Source organism: Rhineura floridana, chromosome 11 (genome assembly GCF_030035675.1).
Source record: "Rhineura floridana isolate rRhiFlo1 chromosome 11, rRhiFlo1.hap2, whole genome shotgun sequence".
NCBI classification, from domain to species: domain Eukaryota; kingdom Metazoa; phylum Chordata; class Lepidosauria; order Squamata; family Rhineuridae; genus Rhineura; species Rhineura floridana.
The window spans coordinates 49,771,624-49,794,867 of record NC_084490.1 but is presented as its reverse complement, the minus strand read 5'-3'; the positions used below and the strand labels follow the sequence as shown (position 1 = coordinate 49,794,867).

The 23,244-nt window shown below is 44.1% G+C and overlaps 1 protein-coding gene across 5 annotated transcripts in view; it reads right to left on the bottom strand.

Moving 5' to 3' along the window:
• The window catches only part of LOC133365882 (collagen alpha-1(XVIII) chain-like), an 86,291-nt gene that overhangs the window by 44,088 nt on the left and 18,959 nt on the right, over positions 1 to 23,244 (bottom strand). For 4 of the 5 annotated variants that reach the window (XM_061588282.1, XM_061588285.1, XM_061588286.1 and 1 more), the window contains exons 3-5: positions 11,574 to 11,692; positions 2,266 to 2,361; positions 1,006 to 1,065 (exon numbers count right to left, since the gene is read on the bottom strand). In XM_061588282.1, the coding sequence (XP_061444266.1) occupies positions 1,006 to 1,065; positions 2,266 to 2,361; positions 11,574 to 11,692 (275 nt within the window). The remainder of the gene's footprint in view (positions 1 to 1,005; positions 1,066 to 2,265; positions 2,362 to 11,573; positions 11,693 to 23,244) is intronic. The other variant, XM_061588287.1, reaches the window with a different exon arrangement.

The window sequence follows — 23,244 nt, the reverse complement described above, 5'->3', positions numbered from 1 at the left end:
GAAAGGGGGGGATGCTGGCACACACACGTAGCCTCAGAGATGGAGGGGGGGTGAGCAAGTCCTGAGCTTCCTTACTGCTTCTTGGCTCCATATGAGTTGAAGACAAGATCTGGGCAGCCTCGCAAATAAGAATAATTTTTAAAAGGAGGTGGCAGTGAAGCAGGAGCCAAGAAAGGCAGGCAGGCAGGCTGCCAGGAAGGAAGGGGAAAAGCAGCCTTTCCTTGCAGCCTTGCTTCTTTTTGCTTCATAAAAAGCCCTCTCCTCTCATTCTGAGTAAGGGCGTCAGCAGGAGCAGCAGCAGTGCAAGGAGCTGAGATAGTAATGCCCCCTTCTACCTGGCAGCACATCCCTCAGGCTCCTTTGGCATTTGCCATGTGTGGTATAGGCAGATGCCTGTCCTTGGCATGCCTGAAAGACGCTATGGCACTTCAGCAAAGTCCTCCCCTCTTGTTTGGAGCAAGGGGGAGGTGTTATCTGTGGCAGTGGGGAGCAGACAGCATCCAGGTAGTGAAGACCTTTTAAAAAAATTAATAAATAATTCATTTCTTTACTGTTTGCAGCCCCCTCTGGATTACTTTGCAGCCCCCAGGTTGGGAACCACCGATATATCTGATAGGTTATACTTATAGCATACATTGGACTGTTAGTCTGAGTCCTATTAGATTAGTCCTTTGGACTCTGCAATGGAGCCCTTTAGTGTTGCTGTTCTCCACAAGTAGCCTGAAGTGCTTAGATATTCTCTGATTAAGTGGTTAAGATCTTTGTATAATAAATAACCATTTTCAGAAGTGGAATTAAAATGATGATACCCACATGGCACTTCACATAGTGCTGTATTGACCATAGCAACCCCACAAAATCCATCCCCATGGGGCAAGTGTACTGAGAAGTAATCCCTTTGAACAAAGATCTTGCTTTTGCCGGTTACTGTCCCTTTAGCTGTTTCCCCCTTGCCCCCTGCTTTCAAAGTGGCATTGACTTCTTGACAGCAAAACTCCAACATACCTGTTTTGTGATAGGGTCCCCCCTGAGTGTGGTTTGGTGAACTGAAGGTTTCGAGGCTTCCTGGGATATAAGACAGGACAATTAGGAAATTTTCTAAGGCACAAACTAAGACTGTGTCTTCTTTTCCCTGCCATAGACCAGCCCCCCCCCAAACCCAAGTGCAGGTATCTTCTTATGGTGTAGGAAGACCTAGGAACTGTACAACACACACTTGTCTGCTTTCAAGATGGCAGCTGATCCATTAATTTGGTGCTTCTTTCACTCCAGCCATAGGAATCAGCCATTTACTTACTCATTGCTGACAAACCTGTGTATTTTCTCTTTGCAGACAAAACTAGAAGGATGTGCCTGTAGGCAGTGATGGGTGACTATATCAGTTTTGCTTCCTCTTAATTTTCCTTTCTACAGTCTTCAGTTTTCCAGCTTTCGGCATCATTTTGTAAATTTTAAAAAATGTCCTCATGAAACTTTGTCAGCTTTTTAGTGCAAATTTCTCCTAATACACACATTTTTGTACAGTTTTGCCCAATATACAATTTTCTGCTAATATAATGGGGTTTTGTATGTTCTTTTCACTAATATGTGCATTGTTATACACACTTTCCCCTAATATACACATTTTTGTATACATTATTTGGGCGGAGAAATGTGTCACAAAATTCAGAGAAGTGCAAATTTCAAAGGCTAGGTGTGATTTAGTTTGCAGACTGAATAAGGCAATATACCTTACAATGCAAGACTTTGTTGTGGGTCCCACTTGTCACCCCCTATCAATGAGATGATTCATTAAACAACAGATTCATGTAGCTGGAATGAAAGAAACAGTTAAAAGGACCGCTAGATTGGAAAAGTATCAATAGCACTTTGCTAGTCTGTACTGGACAGGCTGGCACTATGGTTGCACATCTGAAGTCAGAAAAATAAACCAAAAGTCTGACTGGATTGCAATGGTTTGGCAGCAACATTGTCTAGATTCTATTTAATAAGTGGGTGAATTATTACTTTAATTCTGGACAAAGGAGCTGGCATGGAAGCAAACACATACACTTTCAGCCATTTCAGTCTGTCAGATCTCACTTTTGGGGTGCGGAACAAGTCTTTTTGGGAGTGGAATCACAGATTTAGAGACTGAAATCAAGTCGACATTAGCTATCTTCATCAGGAGTGAATGAAGACAGCCAGATTACAACAACCCACTTGCTACAGAAAATTGGAGGATACCATTAGCCCAATTGGCATCCCCTTCCCCAGTACTGTTACCGGGATATGTAGGAATTCATCATCTTCATCCTCAGTGCTGCTCTCAAAGATGGTTGAAAAGGGAGACACTTCCTTCTTGTCAGCTGCAGGGGCAGCCTGGGAGAAAAATGGAATTTGTGGGCACATTTCAGCCTGGCATAATATAGATGCTGGTTTGGAATCCATATAATACTGATGCAAGAAAGGGAATGGGTTAGTGCCATTTTGCATAGCAATGTGTTGAGAAGGGGAGACTGTCTACCATAGGTGTAAAAGTGGTAGCAATTTAATTTTTTTAAAGGTACTAGGCTTCTACACTACCTGGAAATTACACACCCCAATCCAAAAGACCAGATATTTAACTCCATATGTGGGGGCTTGGCTATGGTTCCTGAGTGATGAAATAAAATCAACTCTGCACATGCTCAAAGGCCACCCTAGTCTGTATTATTACATTTCTATCATGCTGAGTCCTACAAAAACTAAGGGTGGGCTGTGCTATTAAAAACAAAAAATGACAAAATACCCCAAATAATGAAAGAGCACTAACAACCACCACCATATATCCCATATAATTATGATTTCACATCTCTCAAATTAACAGCATAAAAATAACAGGAATGTGGACAATAGAGCAATTCGAGTACTTCCAGATATGGGCTTAATATTGCAAATAGGTCATTCAGATATCACAAACGTTGTTGCTGGAAACAGGGTGTGTGGGTTTTTTTACATCACATATTTCGCCAAAAGGGTAAATCTGGAACAAATGGGGGATAGGCAACATAGGCTGGCCTTTTTATGTTGTTGATAGCATGCAGACACTGAGAAAAACTGGCCAGCATGAAGACCGCCAATCCCACAATAAACTCCCACCTGGAAGCACCCTTAGTCTACCTTGCAGCATGGCTAATTCCAGAGACTGACAAGGTGGGAGTATTTGCCATCCCAACCAAGCCACTATTCAGTTTGCATGCAGTGTTAATCACTTGCGGAGGTGGGGGCGGAGAATCTGAATTGCGCTTGTGACTAACCAAAATGAACCCAAAAGAAAGCAAATATTCCAAGTCCTCATGATGATGACTTCTATTGTATGTCGCCTTTCCACACACACACAAACAATTCAAAGCGACTTACAACAATAACAGCAATACATCACAAAATCACCCTCTAGGGCAGCCTTTCCCAACCAGTGTGCCTCCAGATGTTGTTGGACCACAATTCCCATCTTTCCTGGCCATTGGCAGTGCTGGCTGAGGCTGATGGGAGTTGTGGTCCAACAGCATCTGGAGGCACACTGGTTGGGAAAGGCTACTCTAGGGTGTCAAGATCAGCAGAGCGGGCCTTCTTGATAGTTCCACCAAGAAGCTCAGGGGACAGTGATCTGGGAGAAGGCATTCTTTATGACAGCCCCTACATTGTGGAATTCCTTCCCCACAGAGGTGTACCCGGCACTTTCACTGTACAGCTTTCATCTTATGCTGAAGATGCACTTCTTTACCCTGGCTTTTGACACCTAAGATGTAAATGTTTAGGATCCACCCAATTCTTGTCACTGTAATTTGCTTTTTAATGTTATATTTTAAATTGTTGTGACCTGTCCTGTGACTTTATGGTAAAGGGTGAGTAGTAAATCAAAAAAATTGTTGTTGTTGGGCCAGCCCTACCATTAGGCAAAGTAAGGTGGCCACCTCAGGCACCTGATTCTGTGTCTCATGAAAAGGCACCAAACTGATAGTTTATTATTATTGTGTTTTTACTGCTAGGGAGAGAGAAAGGAGTGTGTGGGATTTTCTGCTTTGGATACCAAAATAACTTTGCCGATCTTAAGAACTATACACCTTGACTTGGAATTGTGGGCTCATTTCCATGGAGGTTTACTGTGTGTTTTGTGCTACTCACAGCTCGATTAAATTTGCATGGTTCACATGACGTTACCGGCAAACAGAAGCTATCATGCAGTTTCCCCCCTGTAAATCTGTACTAACCCAATCCACTGAAGAATAAAACATCTTCACTCCTTTTCTCTAGTGCTTGCAGACTCTTTGCTCTGATGTTTTAGGTGGGTGTGTCAATTGTTCCTCTTTCCACACCCACTCCTTCCTCCTCCCTGCGTTCATTTTTTTTCTGTAGGTAGACAAGCAACTCTCCTCCATTTTGCCGGCCTATTTTATGTTGCTGCAAGTCCTTTATTTTCTTTTCCCCCTAACCTGTGCACAAAAGCATAACACTGCTCAAACAATGATTTGTATTACAGCTGTATTCTACCAGGGAAAACACAGATATTCACACTTCCATTTTTTTTTTAAGGAACCTACTGCAGCTGGTAGAACAGCCTGAGCATGCTCAGTCACCTTAACAAGCAGAGGGAGTGGAAATTAGAGGGCCCTCCATTTTCTGGACACTTGATAACTCATTACAGGATAATTGCACTTTTCTGATATAGCTTTCATCAAAAGAACAATGCTCCCTCTGGCAATTATTATTAGTCTGGGAACAGACGTATTGCTAATTTACAGGAATGTCTACTTTCATCTATGAAATGTTGCAGGGTTATATAGTCATCACCAGTCACTGTACATAAGAACCTAGGAAGCTGTGTTACACCAAGTCAGACCATCAGTGCATCTAGCTCAATACTGTCTTCACTGACTGGCAGCAGCCCTCCAGAAACAGTTTGCTACTCAATACTAGTTCTACTCAGAGCAGACCCATTGAAATTAATGGACATTGCTAACTTAGGTTTATTAACTTCAGTGGGTCTATTCTGAGTAGGAGTTAGTTGACTACAACCCAGAGGATCAACCATACACATCTGTCAAGCAATCCCAAAATGACTGAAGCTATTGCAGGTCCTGGGTTAAATCAGGAACCGGCTCCAAGTGCTTTATGAACAATTCGAAGAGAACAGAATGAAAATTTCTTACATATGGCCAGAAACTAACATAGTAAGCAGATACTAGAAGACACAACAGCTGCTTAAAAGGAAACTATTCCTCTAGTTATTGCAGCGGCCCCAGGGAACAAAGAGTGAAGGCAGGCATAATAGCTTACGTGTGGTGGAAGCTGAACACATATTTTCTGCCTTTTAAAAATGTCTCAAAATGCAGCGAAAGTGTGTTCATCCCCCCTATTTCATCACATGCACACACTTAAGCCTGTCTTCACACCTTCACATTTCATTTTAGAAGGCTTGCCCTCTACTTTTGCTGCTATAACTGGAGGAGGGGTATGTTCCTTCTGAAAAGCCTTCATGTTTTCTAGTATCTACGAATCCAGTTTCTGTCCACATGTGAGAAATTTTCCTTCTCTTCTTTTGAAACAGTGTACATAATAAGCCAAATGAGTATTTTTATGCCTTTGGGTCATGTTCTTCAATCTTTCGTCTCCAGATGTTGTTAGACTATACCTCTCATCTTCCCTGACCATCAGCTGAGCTGGCCAGGGATGATGGGAGTTGCAGTCCAACAATATCTAGGGACCTAAGGCTGAAGAACACTGCCTTAGAGCATTCAAAGTGCTTCACACAGAGAACCATGATGCATTCCTTAGAACAGGGGTCCCTACCTTTTGAATCTGGGAGCACATCTAGAAATCCAAGAAACCTGCGGGCACCAAAAAACCCATACCTGGTGATGCCCAGAACCCTCCCCTCAAATAGGCAAAACACTACATACACCCTCCCCAAACAAATAAAATAGAGTAAACAAAGCAGGAAGCACTCCCCCCTCCCCAACCAGCCCACCAAAATAAAGCCAAAACCCTCAACTTAAAAATAAAAATAAACATGGGAAGAGGCAGGGGGCTTTGGCAGGCGCCAATGGGGGTATCTGAGGGTGCTGTGGCACATTTGGGACTTCAGCTTTACAGCAACCTATAAGGTAGGCCATTATTGTTATCTTGATATTGCAGGCGGAGAGGAGCTGAATCTGAAGTGGGGGGATTGCCGAAAGCATCTAGCATGTTCATGGCAGAGGTGGCTGTGAATTTCAGCTGAACCTTATCTATCTTACTGATCAGCTCTCATCTAGCACTTGAATCTAGTTCCTTATTTACATTACAACCTGTAGGAACATCATTTGGAACATATTGGGACACACTGAACAACCACGAGTCCCTATTATTCAATGACTATCATGATACTTTAGAGGGCACCATCTAGACACTATTCATCCCTGTGAACTATTCATTGCTCCCTTTTTAAAATGAACTATTAGTGTTACATTTTTTTCAGAGATCATATTTATAAGTCACAGACCTGATTCACACATGTATGCTCTCGTCTTGATAGCCTGCATGTGTAAATGGTCCATCATCACACATGTGCTACAAATAGTGTTTGTAATCATATCACCTAAAATAATTTGAACATATGAAGCTGTCTTGCACATATATGAAACTGAATAAGGCTATAAATCCAATTCCTGTACTGTCTAGTTCAGTAATAGCCAACATGATGCACTTCAGTTATTTTTAGATGCCAACTCCCATCATCCTTGACCATTGGCCATGCTGACTGGTAGTCCAACAACATCGGGAAGGCACCATGTTGGCTACCCCTGGTGGAGTTTAATTGGCAGTGGGTTGCCAAGGTCTCAGGCCAAGGTTTTTCCCAGCTCTGCTACTGACGATCCTGTTTGCAGAAGACTGAACCTGAGACCTCCTGCATGCAATGCTCTATCACTTACCACATCTTTTCAATAAAGTCCATTAATATATTCAGCTGCCAACTGTGAAGTGTACAGTAAGTATAGCGTCACGCATGTGTGAACCAGTTCATAGTGATATACTGTACATACTGGAGGATGCTGATGTTTAGATATGCTGTGTTAATAGCTAGTCTTACTTTCTCCTTCTTATTATTCAGAAATTCTGTTCAGCCTCAGGGTGGCCAGTCATGCATCTCCCCCAAAAAGGGGGCAAAAGAGGACAGCAAGATTCAGTCACAGTCGGAGGCAGTATACTTCTGAATACTAGTTCCTGGAAACCACAGAAGGGGTGAGTGCACTCAGGCCTTGCTAGCAGGCTTTCCCTGAGCATCTGATTGGGCACTGGGAGAACAGGATGCTGGACTAGATGGGCCACTGGCCTGATCCAGCAGGGCTCTTCTTATGTTCTTAAGTTGCATAAAATTTGCATATAGCAATTTATATCCATTTAAAAAAAATACTATAATTTAAATAGAAATGCAATATAGCTCATCATATTGGGGTCACTTCCAGACTGCTGCTATTTTTGTGGGGGATCCAATCACATACCAGCAAATTCAAATTGGACAATTAAAGTTAATTTGGAGCTCTTGTGCAACAAATCTGCTTCCTCCAAAAATTGGACTTTTTGAATAAGGAAAGTGATGCAAAAATGCACTGGAAAGTGTGGGGTCACATTTTCTTCATGCAACATTGTTTAACCTCCCCACAAACAAATCAGGACAAATGCACAATATGTAGTGGGCACCGTCCAACTTCCCTGCAAACTTTGTGCAAACAAATCAGATTTAATAAACAGGTCCATCTGGAAGCAACCTAAGCGACTTGTGTGCCTGCTTACTTTGCTGACTAGATGCTGCTAAATGTTGAGTGGCACCTTCAAGGCTCTTACTCTCCCTTTTTATGGTTCCTTATTTTTAAATCAGACAGAGGATCCCAGATTCAATCAGTTGCACTAGTTACCAGTGTGTGTCTGGGCCCAGTTCAAAGTCCTGGCCTTGACCTTTAAAACTCTAAATGGTTTGAGGCCAAGTTATTGAAGGGCTGCCTATGTCCATATGAATCTGCTGTTGGTTTAGGATTGGCATCAGAGTCTCTACTCATTGGCCCACTTTTAAGATCAGTTAGATTGGCAGGCAATAGGGATAGGGCCTTCTTAGTAGTGGCTCCTACCTTACAAAGCTCCTTCCTAAGAGAGGCACTGTTGGCCTTCTCAGTTGCAGTATAAAAGGCTTTGAAAATCCACCTGTTTCAAAATGTGTTAATTGATATGCTTTACCAGTCATACTGCTGTTCTGTTGATGTTTTATTGCAGTGACTCTCTGGAAATGGTTTTTATGCTGGTTAACTTATATTTTAATGTATTGTTGGTTTCTTGTTTTTTTACTGTTAAAAAGTTTTATTATAATATTGTATTGTATTTTTATGCTTATATTCACTGCCTTGGTCTAGAAAAGCAGTTTATAAATATTTAGAGAATAATCTAGATAATAAATCAAACTTGGATTGGACAGCCCTTCAAATAGAGGACTGCCCTCTCTAAAGTAGGACATGTGGCTATCTGGTCCCTTTCTGCTGATCTCCCATTGGCAAATGAAACCATGTACTGAATTCCTGATCCATGTCCCCTGAGAGGGAATGAGGGCTTGACCCACAATTCCAGGTCATTCTGCCACAGCAGCCAAGGATTTGTTGTGTCTGATAGGACCTTGGTTGTTGATAAGGTAGAGAGAAAGGGATGGTTTGGCATGTTGCAGAGAGAGCGAGAAAGCGAGCGAGTGAGAGAGTGAGCGTCTGCTCCAGGGTGGGGAAGCTGGCCTTGGGACTTTGGCCTATGTCTCCCGCATCAAGAACACACTCAGATTAGCCTAAATTGCCACAAGCCTTTAATGCTGAGATGTAAATTGAGGAAAGCTGAAAAGCTATGGGGCGGCTGGTGCAGTTACCTGCAGGGTGGGAGGGCAAGCTGTGTAAAGGAGGACAGTGTACAGGGTGTGTACATGAACACACCAGCCACATATACATTTCTAGGCTACTGCACACAACAACTAGGAAATAAACATTGCCTTCCTGGATTAGGCCAAAGGTCCATCTAGTCTTGCATTCTGTTTCCAACACTAACTAGAGAGATGCCTTTCTTTAACCACTTTGGCTATGAATATAGCACAGTGGTTAAAGGATAACTGATCAGCCTGCCAATAGGCTGCATACCATCACAAGTGCAGCTATATATTGCTGCCTGGGGCTCCTGCTGGGAGGAAAGGCGGGATATAAATCAAATAATAAATCAAATAAATAAATACATATACACTCCCATTCGCTGGGAGTACCAGAGGGAGGGCAGGACCATAGCTCAGTGGTAACATGCATGCTTTGAATAAAAAAAGATCTCAGATTCAGTTCTTGGTATCTCCAAGTAGCGATGGGAAAGGCCTCTGTCTAAAGTCCTGGACAGTTACCGCCAGTCAGTGTAGCCCAGGTGTGAAGAGCCTTTGATCCTCCAGATGCTGTTGGACTACAACTTCCATCAGCCCCAGCAAGCATGGCCAATGGCCAGGGATGATGGAAGTTGCAGTTCAACAACCTCTGAAGGGCCACAGGTTCCCCACACCAAGGATGGGGAACCTGTGGCTCTCCAGATGTTGTCATCCTGGTGTAGCTACAACTGAGGTGGATGAACTAACCATCTTGCTCTATATCTGGCAGATCCCCATGCTGCTTAAAGAGCTGGTGCTGAAGTTGGTTATTAGTTCTCAGTTCCTTATTTGCATGACAGGTCCAAACAGAGCTCAATCAGTAAACTTCATAACGAAACTGTTAGATTGCTGTGTCCTTCATATCTTCTTAATGGCTCACAGTCAGACCCCCCCCCCACTTTTATAACTGAATGGAATGAGGAGGTGGTTGTTCTTCCAGCTTAATTATTACAGAGCGTAAGAGTGCAATCTTGCATAGACACCCCTTCTGGGGCCCACACTTAGTGTAAATACATGTGCTCAGATAGGAATAAGCTTAAATGTGCTGAAAGCTGCAACTTCACACAAAGGCATACAGCTTTCATATTGCTTAACATGGAATAGTGTGGTGTAGAGGTTAGAATGCTGGACTAGGACCTGGGAGACCAGGGTTCAAATACCCACTTGCTCACAAAATTCACTGGGTGACTTTGGGCCAGTTACTTCCTCTCAGCCTAACCTACCTCACAGGGTTGTCGTGAGGATAAAATGGGGAGGAGAACAGTGCACACCACCTTGAGTTTCCTGCAGGAAAGGTGTGATATAAATGTAAATAATAACGATATTCATTGAGACACTTTTAAATAATATTGATATTCATTGAGACACTTTGTTGTTCAGGACCTGTAAAAGGCTGATTCCCCCCTCCCTACCACAAAACACACATATTCTCCCATTCTTGCAGGCAAAGTGTGAACATGAAGCATCATCATAATTATGAAGCATTCAATATTGCAATATTCTTATATGAGTGCGTGGAAATACAAAACTAAGGGATTGATGATTCTGGATTGTCGTTATATTAAAGATTGCAAACTTGTGTATGCTTTTTTGAAGGCTGAGACACACTCAAGATGCTCAGTTGCACAACCTGCTTGGTGTACAGTTTTGTTCTTACTCCCATTCAGTCACACCCTTTTAAATTCACACATCCAGGTTTGAAAAGAAACTATTTCACACACAGAGTCAGGTATATCACCTCTGGCTAGTGCAGCATATTGGCTATTAGCTCTGATGTTCTCAGTTCAAATCTCACCCCAGACATGAACTCACTAGGTGACCTCTGTCCTCTTTATCCAACCTGCAGTGTGGGGGTGACGATAGCACTGGCTTACAGAAATAACGCAAAACACTATGAACACTCACAAAGTACAATATAAATGCCAAGTAATATTGCTGCTATGCCCAGTATGCACCCAGTTACCAAAATATACCTGTGTTCGCAGCAGTGCTCTCCATCCCCCCCCCCAATGATTTTACATCATCGGAGGTATATTTTCTCACTGCCCCAGCTCCCCTTGCTTTAAGACACTATGAGAAAGCCAGACATTTAGTAGGTAAAAAGCTTTCCTGTGTATAGTAAAATAGTGATGGGGAATGCATTGTCTGTTGAATTTCCACTTGTCATGCTGTTGTTAAAGGCACCTCCCAGAAAAGAAAAGAAAAAAGATGCAAGCTTACTGTCCTGCCTTGACTAGGGGGGTTGGACTTGATCAGGGATGGGGAATCTGTGGCCTTCCAGATGCTGCTGGAATACAACTCTCATAATCCCTGACCATTGTAAGGGGCTAATTGGCAACAGCATGTGGAAGGGCACAGTTTCCCATCCCATAGTGCAGGGATAGGGAGCCTGTGGCCCTCCAGATATTGCTGGACTCCAGCTCCCATCAGCCCCAGTCAGTATGGGTAATGGTCAGGGCTGATGGAAGTTGGAGTCCAACAACATCTGGAGGGCCACCAGTTCCCCATCCCTGTCGTAGTGGTTAGATGGCCTGAAAAGCCCCCTCCAGTTCTACAGTTTTACCAAAGTGCCAGCCAATTCACCATGAACACAGATCCCAAAAACACCCGGGCCTTACCCAGACATCCCGTGGCATGTGCTCACCTGGTCCAGTGTTTTTTCAGATGTGGTTACTTCCTCTGTAACTGTGCCTGGTGTATTCGAAAGCGAGGGTGTGCTCAGGACCATCTTCTCAGTGGGCTCTTCCACATCCTCTTCCACACCTGGGAAGGCAAAATGAAACCAGATTAGGAGTTACCACCACACCAGAGCATCCAAAATGTAAAGGAAAGTTGCTCCATTTCTTACACTGGTTTCCCAGAGCAAAGGAAAGAAAAGCCAAAGTTAGGAGAATGTCACATTTTTCTTATTTCTTATAGTTGTATCCTGTTCTTCCTCCTTGTATGTTCAGGGTAGGACTTACAACAGCCCTGTGAGGTAGGTTAGGCCAAAGAGTAACTTGCTCAAGGCCATTGTTGAAGTCTCATGGCTAAGCAGTAATTTGAATCCAAGCCTCCCCTGCCAAAGTCTAGCACACTGTCCCCTGCTCAACCACTCTCCCCAGTTTTTCACTGGCAAGGCACCTATACCTTTCATAGCTGCTAAACAAGCAGCAATCCAAAAGATAGACCCCCCCATGCACAGATGCTGTGATGTGGCATTTTCAAGGTAATAGTTGTGCACATCACAGCATCTCCATGCAGGGAAAAGCAGCGCTTGTTGAAATCCTGCCTACCATATAGCTATAGAAGTCTCTGGAGGCCTGACAGATGTGGAGAAAGATTTTCACCCTAATCTCAAGCAACCTAGTTCCAAATCCGTCCTGTTCTGAACTATTAGCCCCATTCCCATATACATCCCCCTGCTATAGCTACAACACCCAGCCGTCTTGACTGATTCCAAGCCCTCTCTGCTCCAGACCCCTTTTAGGCGAAGCTTTCTGGATTCTCCTGCATTTCCAAGCCCTTCCCCCATAGGAGAGCAAGGGAATGTGGGAGAGGAAGAATGGCTTATTAAAGCTTTTTCTTCTTGTGCACCTACCTTTGGGGGATGTGGGCATCATAACAGTTGTGGTTTTGGAGTTCTTGGAGTTACCAAAAATCCACCAGGATTGAGCAGAAGTGAGGGAAGCCAGCCTCCCTAATACTAAGAGGAGGCAGAGACAATGCAAAGACTGGGCTCCTCTGTGGGCTTTCATGTCTCTCCCAGCACTCCCAGTCTCAAACATACTCTTCCCTCCACACCAACCTTTGGCACTTCTGATCCAAGCTCTTATCAGCCCACGATGCCCGCCCACCAGATACTCTCTGCCAATCAGCTGGCATCTCACTTTCAAGCATTACGTTTGGTTTGGTACTACCGAGGGACCACACAGAGTGATCCACATTGGACAGCGGCAAAGATACCTTTGCCTCACAGTTGTCTCCCTTCCAGCAGGCAAAAGAGCTGCAAGGGAGGCAAGATGTCAACATGTGAAGCCTCCCACCATCACTACACCTCCACGCAGGTTAAAGGAAGCTCCACATTACAATTTCTGAGAGAAACACAGGGGTCTCCCCTCCCACAAAATGCACAGAGCTTGTGTACACACCATGCTTTTAAAGCACATGATTCCCTCCAAAGATCCCTAGAAACTGTTCTTTGTTAAGGGTTCTGGGAACTGTAACTCTGTGAAGGGTAAACTTCAGTTCCTGGGATTCTTGCAGGGGATGTGCTTTAAAATTGCTTTAAATGTATGGTGTGTGCACAGCCAATATGCAGATGCAGAGCCGGCACCAGCCTGCCGCAGGCCCCCACCTCCCCTCTGTGTGTGTGTGTGGACGTGAGCCTGCATGCACACACACACGCACACACACACACACTTAAATATGCCCAGTTTCAGCTGGTTCCCCCCCTCATCTTGGGTGATGGTAGGTTAACACATGAGGTGAAGCGGCTGGGCGTATTTAATACCCACTGGCTGTGTGTGCAGGTGATGTCATATGGGAGACTGGAGCTGCTGCTCCACAATCTGCGTCACCATCTGCTTGCAGCCTGCAACCCAAAGCTGGCAGGGATCACAGAGTGGAATCCTCACCCTCCCAGGCACAGGGCCCTCAGCTAGCGGCAGGGTCCCTCAGCCATTGCCCAACCTGACCACCTGCTGGTGCTGGGCCTCTTAAACACCAGTGTGCAATCCTCTGAGAAACATGGAGGAAATCACGAGTTTCCTACATGTGTGTCTGCTGGTGGTTAGGTCTTTGTGGACACCTCTGTCTGATGACCATACATCACATCTGTTTTCACCAACCTGGTGCCCTCCCGATGTTTTGGATTACAATGCCCATCAGCCCCAACCAGCAAAGCTGTGCTAGTTGGGGCTGATGGGGTGTTAGAATGCTGTAGACTACCCTGATATTTTATGAGAAGGCAGTTTATTATACAGCCACTAGAGTGGCTGTATACTGTAGTCAGCATGGATTTTTCGCTTTCCGCAATGTTAAATTGAAAATACCCCCCATGCCATTCTGATGCTTCCCATAAGCTCATTTCAAAGCAAAACCTTGCAAAACTTATAGTCCTGAACTCAGAAGTGCTTGCTTAACAACCTTCTACATTTTCATGGCAATGTACAAAACAGTCAGAGAGAATAGAAGAGTTCAAAGTGTAAAAAGAGAGAAAACAAAACCAAACCCCTTTTGGACTTTTTTCTGTCAGACTTCTCATAATTTCTTCAAATTAACTAAAAATCAGCCATGTTCACAGAGTACCTGTAATCCTATTACAGTACTGACCTTGCCCCATACTCTGACCTTCATCTTGTGCAGTTTAAAAGTTTAAAAAATGCCTGGCTGATTTTTAATTAATTTAAGAAATTTTGCATTGAACTCAGTGGTAAGGCCAGGCATGCTCAGTAAGAACAAACGGTCAGCGTTCTAAAAGCCAGATTCCCAGCTGGTGGGCTTGCCTAATCAGGGGGCCACACCCACACCAGACCTTTATTTCACTAAGTTTAGACAGTTATGGCTTCCCCCAAAGAATCCTGGAAAGTGTAGTTTGTGAAGGAGGCTGAGAGGAGACTCCTATTCCTCTGATACAGCTCCAGTGGTCAGAGTGGTTTAACAGTCAACCACTCTGATTGAAACTCTGTGAGGGGAACAGGACATCTCCTAGCAATTCTCAGCACCCTTCACTAACTACCCTTCTCTCAGCACCCTTCTGCACTCTCAGCACCCTTCACTTCCCAGGATTCTTTGGGAGAAGCTATGACTGTCTAAAATGAAATAAAGGTCTGGTGTGGATGTGGCCAGTGATAGCTTTGGTTTAAATTTGGGTGGGAGGCTACATGTACCTGCTGTAGAATAAAAAGGTGGGGGAAACCCTGAAAAAGAATGATACTGTTCACAATGTTTTCCTTTTAGAAAGGAAAAGGGCTTCCCCTCTGCCCAGTGCCCATCCATCCAGTCTCCTACCCTCTCCTTCCCCTCCCGCTCCCTCCCTGCCCCTCCCTTTCCTGTCTTCCTCCTCCCCTCCCTGCCCCTCCTCCAGGTCAGTTTCACCTATCCTAAGCATGATTGCACAGGAGTAAATCCCACTGAACTCAAAAAGCATGCAAATGATCAAATCTGCCCTCCCCCTCCCTCCTATCCCCTCCCTCTTGCTCCTTCCCTCTCCTTTTCTTCACCCCTCCCTCACCCAATCCCCTCCTTCCCCCTCCCCTCCCCCCCTCGTTGTCCTCCTCCTCCTTCCTCCCCCAGGTCAGTTTTACCTAACCTAAGCATGATTGCACAGGAGTAAATCCCACTGAACTCAATCAGCATGCAAATGATCAAACCTGCCCTTTCCTCCTCCTCCCTCCCATCACCTCCCTTTTGCCCCTTCCCTCCCCCTTCTTTCACCCCTCCCAATCCCCTCCTTCCCCCTCCCTCTCCTTCTCCTCCCCTCTTCCCCTTTCCTCCTTCCCTTTACTCTCCCGTCCCCTCCTCCTCCCCCATAGTCAGTTTTACCTATCCTAGCCATGATTGCACAGGAGTAAATCCCACTGAACTCAATAAGCATGCGAATGATCAGACCCGCCTTTCCCCTCCTTCCCCTCTCCCCTCCCTTCCTCCTCCCTTCTTCCTCTCCTCCCCTCTTCCTTCTTCCTCCTCCCCTGCCCATTCCAGGCCTCCCTCCCCATGGTCAGTTTTACCTATCCTAAGTATGATTGCGCAGGAGTAAATCCTACTGAACTCAATAAACATGCAAATGATCAGTCCATTCTCAGCCAACTTGCACAGGATCCCATTTCTTACCTCCTGGATTAAAAAGCAGAGAAATTCACTAATAAGCAAAACACCTTGCAGTTTAAGAATGTACCTATAGCCAACAGATATTTCTATCAAACTTTAAAAAGCAGGGAAATTGGGCAGCTATAGTGAATGCATCAGGGGAGCAGGAGACCTGACATCCTCTCTGAGATATTGTACTGCCCTACACATTTGTCAACATGCAAACACAATTTGGGTTGGTCTTTCACAGTCCAATCCACTTCCTGTGTAGCTTGGAAGAATTTGGTAACACGTGCCTCTGAGCATATGGTGAGTGGTGGCAACACCTGCAATCAGCCCAAATAACAGAAACAAGACATGTGCTGTGCTGATCTTGTTTTAGCCGGAGGAAGCAACAATATTAAAACAGTTGATATAGTTCAGATAGCCTCTTTAAATATATTTGATATACTTTGCAATTTTAGTGAAGTTTCCTATAGTAAATCATTTTCTTTTGCTTCTGTAACTGTGAATATGTGAAGTACAGCAACACTTTGCAACACTAAAAAAAAGCTCAAAAAACAATTCTGGAATAATGGCACTGACTATTCTGCAAAATAGTTTCCAATGGACATGAGGAATGTCTCAGTTTGCACAAGATAAAACAGTGGGAGGTGAAAAATATTCTAGCAAAATTCTAGGTGTGCTGTATGTTTTTAATTGATCATGCTCACCTTTTCTTAAGTAGAGTAGTTTAAGCATAGCAGGCTGAAAATATGCATCTTGGTTTGTTTTTTGTTTTGTTTTGATTTTTCCAATAACTAGAGTCATTGATTACGTAGCAACATATTATAATCAGCCTAGTTTTACATCAAGCTGCAGTTTCAGATTCAACTGTTAATGCACTCAAAATAGAAATAGAGCATAACCTCCGGTTTGAAACACAAAAGGCTGTCTTCACCGTCATATGACACTGACCAATAAAAAGGCTTTGAAATCAATAAAAATAAATTTGACAGATTTCTAGGATGAATAATGAGAAAAATACAATTTTCTAGAGTAGATTCTCTGTAGAAACAGTAGTAATACAGAAAAGAAGCAAAGTAAGAACACCAACAAACATTAAAAAATGTAATTCTTCATCTTTGGAGATGGCAGGTGCTGCCACCAATCACCATATGCTCAGAGGCATGTTACCAAATTCTTCCAAGTTACATAGGAAGTAGATTGGACTGTGAAAGATCAACTCAAATTGTGTTTGCATTTTTACAAACTTGTAGGGCAGTACAGTACCTCAGAGAGGAGGTCAGGTCTCCTGCTCCCCTGGTATATTCACTATAGCTGCTCAATTTCCCTGCTTTTTAAAGTTTGATAGAAATATCTGTTGGCTATAGATACTTTCTTAAACCGCAAGGTTTTTTGCTTATCAGTGAATATATAATTTTATAAACAGAAAGTAAACAACAGAGCAAAACGTCTGGAGGGTGCCAGGTTGGCAAAGGCAGCATCACATTGTTGCTATCTGAAACAATCATATAACATCAGAATTCCCTAGAGATATCATAATGTGTGGAGCTGCTCTAAGTCATGAGTTTAAAAAAATAAAACACAAAAGGAAAGAGGAGATACAATTGCTTCCCTAAGGGCAGCATACCCACCATACATTTAAGCACATGACGTCCCTCAAAGAACCCTGTACTTTGTTAAGGATGCTGGGAATTGTAGCTCTCTGAGGGGTAAACTACAGTTCCCAGGATTCTTTGGGGGAAGTCATGTGCTTTAAATGTATTATGTGTATTCTAGAACCATAGAGCAAGAGAATGCTCTTGCACTCTGGTCCTGCTTGCAGGCTTTCATTGGGCATCTAATTAGCAACTGTGTGAACGGGATGCTGATCCAGCAGGCTTTTCTTAGACAGGCAGGTGCCTTTAGGCTGGGAAAACTATGGCAAGGATTTCTGTCTTACAAAAGATCAAGGAGCCATGCTATCTTTGGAGTGGGGGCAAGAAGGAAGAGGGGTGGAATTGACAGGTATCAATGATGGCTGAATAGCAGAACTGGGAAGGAGTTGAATACATCTCCGAGGCTGCTGGGAGAAAACCAACATTTAACCCCAGAAAAGTACATCTTCTCTGTCCTGTCCTTTGCCTTTGTCAATTAGCGTATTACCCATTTCAGTAATCTGCAGACTAAACACCATCCCCAGGCGTCAGTGGGTGATAAAGCTTTGGTGGAGTGAGGGTACCTCCTGTTTGGGTTTTGAAAACAGCTCAAGGCTGCCTTGAGTCATGCCTCTTGGCTACACTCTTCTGCCTTCTGAGAGGAAGGGCTGAGGAATGGGGAGAGTTGGCTGCAAGAACCCATTAAGGAAGAACATTGTTCTTGAATGGAAGTTCCTTCTACATGTGGCAAAAACATATTTGTCTCTCCCTATATTTTTTAAAAACCACTGTGAGAGGACTAAAAATATTGACAGCTTTATGCAGATGAAGAAAAGATTGAAATAATTAAGTTTATCATTAAAAAATGCACCAGCAAAGACTACCTTGCTGTTGTCTGCCTTCATGGTCATGAACCTCCATTGATTAATTCAGCCATCTACTATGTATTTTGGAAAGTTGTTTGTCTCTTTGTCTGTTTTCTGTGCATTTGGGCAAAGGATATTGTAACTAAATTTGGCATGATGGTCCCTGAGATCAAGGAGCAGGTTTTTTTTGTCTGTTTGGATACAATTGGATGCCATTGTGAATCAAGATGACAGACTGAATATTTCAAAACTGCATTGATTTTAAGCACTGATTTCAAAACTGTACTGTTCATTTCTTAGAATTTCCAAGCAACACTAGGCACTTTCTGCTTCCTACTATATATTCCATATTTTCACATGCCAGTATTATGTGTATGGAGCTTGGAAAAGTTACTTTTTTGAACTACAACTCCCATCAGCCCTAGGCAACATGGCCACTGGATTAGGCTGATGGGAGCTGTAGTTCAAAAAAGTAACTTTTCCAAGCTTTTTTGTTCTGTAAATGCATAGTGCTTTTTTATTTGGCAGTTTAGAATAAATTCCAAAACAGTGTTTTCTACTATCCCCTCAAAAGAATCCAATGAGATCACAGGCAGTGGAGGCTGGTGTACTGGGGCTACTGGGACTTAGTCCTACCAATTGAAATGCCCAGGATTTTTAAAAAAGAATTTCCCCTAATTTTCTTACTCTTTTCTGTCCCATATATTCCATAATCCATTTCAACATACAGAGAGTCCTGGACACTTTTTGGTAAATCTCCCATGCTCTGGCCAATCAACTCTGCACCACTCAGCCAATTAAAATCCAAAAGTATTGCTATGGCCAGGAGGTCCCACCCATCTGTTTCCAGACAGGAAAAAAAACAACCTACCCAGCTGTGCAGTTTCCTCTCTCTCTTGTTGTTATTACCTCACTCCTTTCAATGTATCTAACCTTAATTGGGCTACTTTTTGGGTACCCCAGGGAGCTGTTCTGAGCATGCTCCAGACTCCAGAGCTGTTTCCTGTTAGATCACACCTCCAAATGTTTGGAAGCAGTCTTTGTAGGCAGGCAGGAGAAGGGTGTGGCTGTTAGTTGAACAACTTTTTAATTATTATTGTAAAATTTTGGTGGGAGACAGGAGAGCGGAGACAACATGGTGGATACAACAGACATAGCGTAATCTCCTGCTATGATAAATATTTATGTAGTTTATGTTATTGCATATTTGTAAATGAGGGATAGGAAGACTGGGAGGAAAAATGGACTGTGGACAGCTTGTACGTATAGTTGCAACTTTGCAACGGCTTGTGTTGCTGCCTCCAGAATGTGAATGTTGTGGCACACGCACACCCTACATCACTGCTAGGTGCTGCTACACACAGTGAGTTTGGGACCTGAAGGCAGCCATATTAGGCCTAAACGAAGTTGCGTGTGTTGGTTTGGACTTCAGGTTCTCTCCCCAGCCATGTTGCTGCTGAGTCCAGGATCCCCCAGGCTGTTAGGCCAAAAGGAAAGTCTGGTCTGTCCAGTTCTGGTGCATGGCTGGGTGGGTGAAAAAAGCTGGTTTAGAGGGGAAATCTTTCTTTAGAGACCAACCTGGTGTATTAAAACCTGGTGTTATGATAAAGGCATTCCCCTCCTGGGTTGCGGTGTGAACATTCACAATTTGTAACTGAAGATGTAGGTGTGATCTGCTTGCACATTGGGGGAATGTTTTCTGGAATTGCACTTCTCTAACAATCAATGTATTTACACAAGTGTAGCGTGGTGTGAATGTTGTAGCCCCTCTGGATCTTGCTTGGAAGCCACATGAATGCCATAGTAAATTGATAATGTGAGACTTAAGACATTTCACATCTATTACTATAATGCTATGCATTTGATGTTACTTCTAGGTAACTTTTTTGAGAGTTCTGAGGTATCTTGTATGTGATCTATGGAAATCCTAAGGAATCCTGGTTTGGCTGTTTTTGTTTGTTGTCAGCTGTCTTGGAGCAAGACGTAAAAAGGATGCTGGCAAAATCTGATTTCTGAGTCAACATCCATAGGATTATGTTGCATGACTGTTCCCTTCCTAGGGAACACTGCTCAGTTGATGCATGACCAGGAGAGCGCTTGTCTTGCTCTTAGGTTTCTTAGAGTTAAGAAAGCACTATTAAAACAGAAACCTGCTTGCTATGACTAAAGCTTTATTGAGAGAAAATGAATACAAGCTCTATAGTGCTTGCTCAGGCTCCTCCCATTTGTCCTTTATACAGTAGAGCCCCACTCATATGGCGGGTTATGTTCCGGACCCCTGCTGTAAAGCAAAAACCGCTGAAAAGTGGAACCCTTTGAATAGAATGGCACGCGACGCCTGAAAACCACTGTAAAAACGGAACAAGCACCATATGAATGGGGCTTTAGTCTAATTGCGTCTAATTGAGACTGCAGCATTAGCGAAGCACTGTAAAGCGAAGCACCATAGAGTGGGGCCCTACTGTACTAGTGTTCAGCTTCCAGATCTCTATGGCAGTCTCCCTGCAGTTCCTTTTGCTGGATGGAACTTATTATAACATTCCCAATGTCATATTTGTTATAAGAACAATACAAACAACATAAGTATAACTTCTTAAACTAAACAATTAACTTGAAACTAGCGCTGGTTCTGAATGACTAATTAAGTTGCCTATCAGTCATCTAATACAAAATCTGCGTATCATTTAGCTGGTTTGATATGATTGCGGGTACATGTGCTCTTGCCAAGGTCACTGTTCTGTGTTGATGATACAGTTACATGTGTCTCTTAATTTTGTGGTTCAGGGCCTGGAATAATAATAATAAATAATAATAGAATTTTATTTATGAGTCGCCTATCTGGCCAAATGAACGGCCACTCTAGGCGATGTACATAACACAGTAAAATACAATATAAAAGCCAATGAGGACCACAATCAATAATTAATCTAAACACCACCCTCCCAGTTAATAACAGCATTAAAACTAATCTACCCCAGAGATCCCATAGGCCTGCCTGAACAGCCAGGTCTTCAAGGCCCGGCGGAAACCTATCAGGGAGGGGGCATGGCGAAGATCGAAAGGAAGGGAGTTCCAGAGGGTGGGGGCCACAATCGAAAATGCCCTCTCTCTGGTCCGCACCAGCCTAGCTATTTTAACTGGTGGGACCGAGAGAAGGTCTTGTATGGCTGATCTCGTCGGGCGGCATAATTGGTGACGCTGGAGGCGCTCCTTCAGATAAACTGGGCCAAAACCGTATAGGGCTTTAAAGGTCAACACCAACACCTTGAATTGGGCCCGGTAAACAACTGGCAGCCAGTGTAGATCTATTAACACCGGAGTAATATGATCACGGCGACGGCTGTTTTTAATCAAACGTGCAGCTGCATTCTGTATCAGCTGTAATTTCCGGACCGTTTTCAAGGGTAACCCCACATAGAGCGCATTACAGTAGTCTAAGCGGGAGGAGACCAGGGCATGTATCACCCATGGGATCAGATGGATAGGAAGGTAGGGTTGCAGCCTCCGTATTAGATGTAATTGATACCAAGCTGCCCGGCTCACTGCTGAAATCTGAGCCTCCATGGACAGCTGGGAGTCAAGAATGACCCCAAGGCTGCGTACCTGGTCTTTCAGGGGTAGTCTTACCCCATTGAACACCAGGTCAATATCTCCTAACCTTCTCTTGTCTCCCACGAGTAACACCTCGGTCTTATATGGGTTTAGTTTCAGCATATTCCTTCCCATCCATCCACTTACGGCTTCCAGGCACTTGGACACGGTGTTCACAGCCAACTCTGGTGAGGATTTAAACGAGAGATAGAGCTGAGTGTCATCCGCATATTGGTGACACTGCAGCCCAAATCTCCTGATGATGGCCCCCAGCGGCTTTACATAGATGTTGAATAGCATGGGGGAGAGGATAGAACCCTGTGGCTTCACAATTAAGAGGCCAAGGGTCTGAAACTTCATCCCCCAATGCCACCCATTGGTGCCTGTCTGAAAGATAGGAACGGAGCCACCGTAGAACAATGCCCCCTATTCCTAATCCCTCCAGGCGATCTAAAAGGATACCGTGGTCAACGGTATCGAACGCTGCTGAGAGGTCCAGGAGGACGAGGAAGGTATATTCTCCCCTATCCAATGCCTTCCTCATATCATCCACCAGAGCGACCAAGGCTGTTTCAGTTCCATGTCCAGTCCTGAAGCCCAACTGGAATGGATCGAGATAATCTGCTTCATCCAAGTGTGTCTGTAACTGTTTGGCCACCACTCGCTCAATCACCTTGCCCAAGAATGGTAGGTTAGAGACTGGGCGGAAGTTATTCAACTCTTGGGGATCCAAGGAGGGCTTTTTCAAGATAGGCTTTATTACTGCCACCTTGAGGGCTGATGGCATTGCACCCTCTTCCAAGGATGCATTTACCACTGCCTTGATCCCTTCGCTCAGCTTCTCTTTACAGCTCATAATGAGCCATGAAGGGCAAGGGTCAAACCAGAGCCTGGAAAAGTTACTTTTTTGAACTACAACTCCCATCAGCCCAATCCAGTGGCCATGCTGGCTGGGGCTGATGGGAGTTGTAGTTTAAAAAAGTAACTTTTCCAAGCTCTGGGTCAAACAGACAGGTGGTTGGCTTCACAGTAGAGAGCACCTTGTCCACTTCCTCAGAGGGAAGAGGCTGAAACCGATCCCACCGTTTAACCGGAATGCAACTGGCCGACTCTGGCTCACTTCCTGTATCCACGGCGTACGGAGTCATGCTCTTCAGGCGCTCGATTTTATCGGCAAAGTGTTTAGCAAATGTGTCACAGGAGGCTTTAGAATGCTCCATGGGTTCCTGAGCAACTGGACCGACCAGGCTTCGGACCACTTGGAACAACCTCCTGGGACAGCACTCTGCGGATGCAATAGAGGCAGCAAATAATTCCCTCTTTGTTGCCTTTGTTGCCACCTGGTAGGCAGCTATTGCTGCTCTAACCAGTGTCCGATCGTCTTCAGAGCGAGATTTCCACCACCGGCGCTCTAGTTGTCTCACCTCCT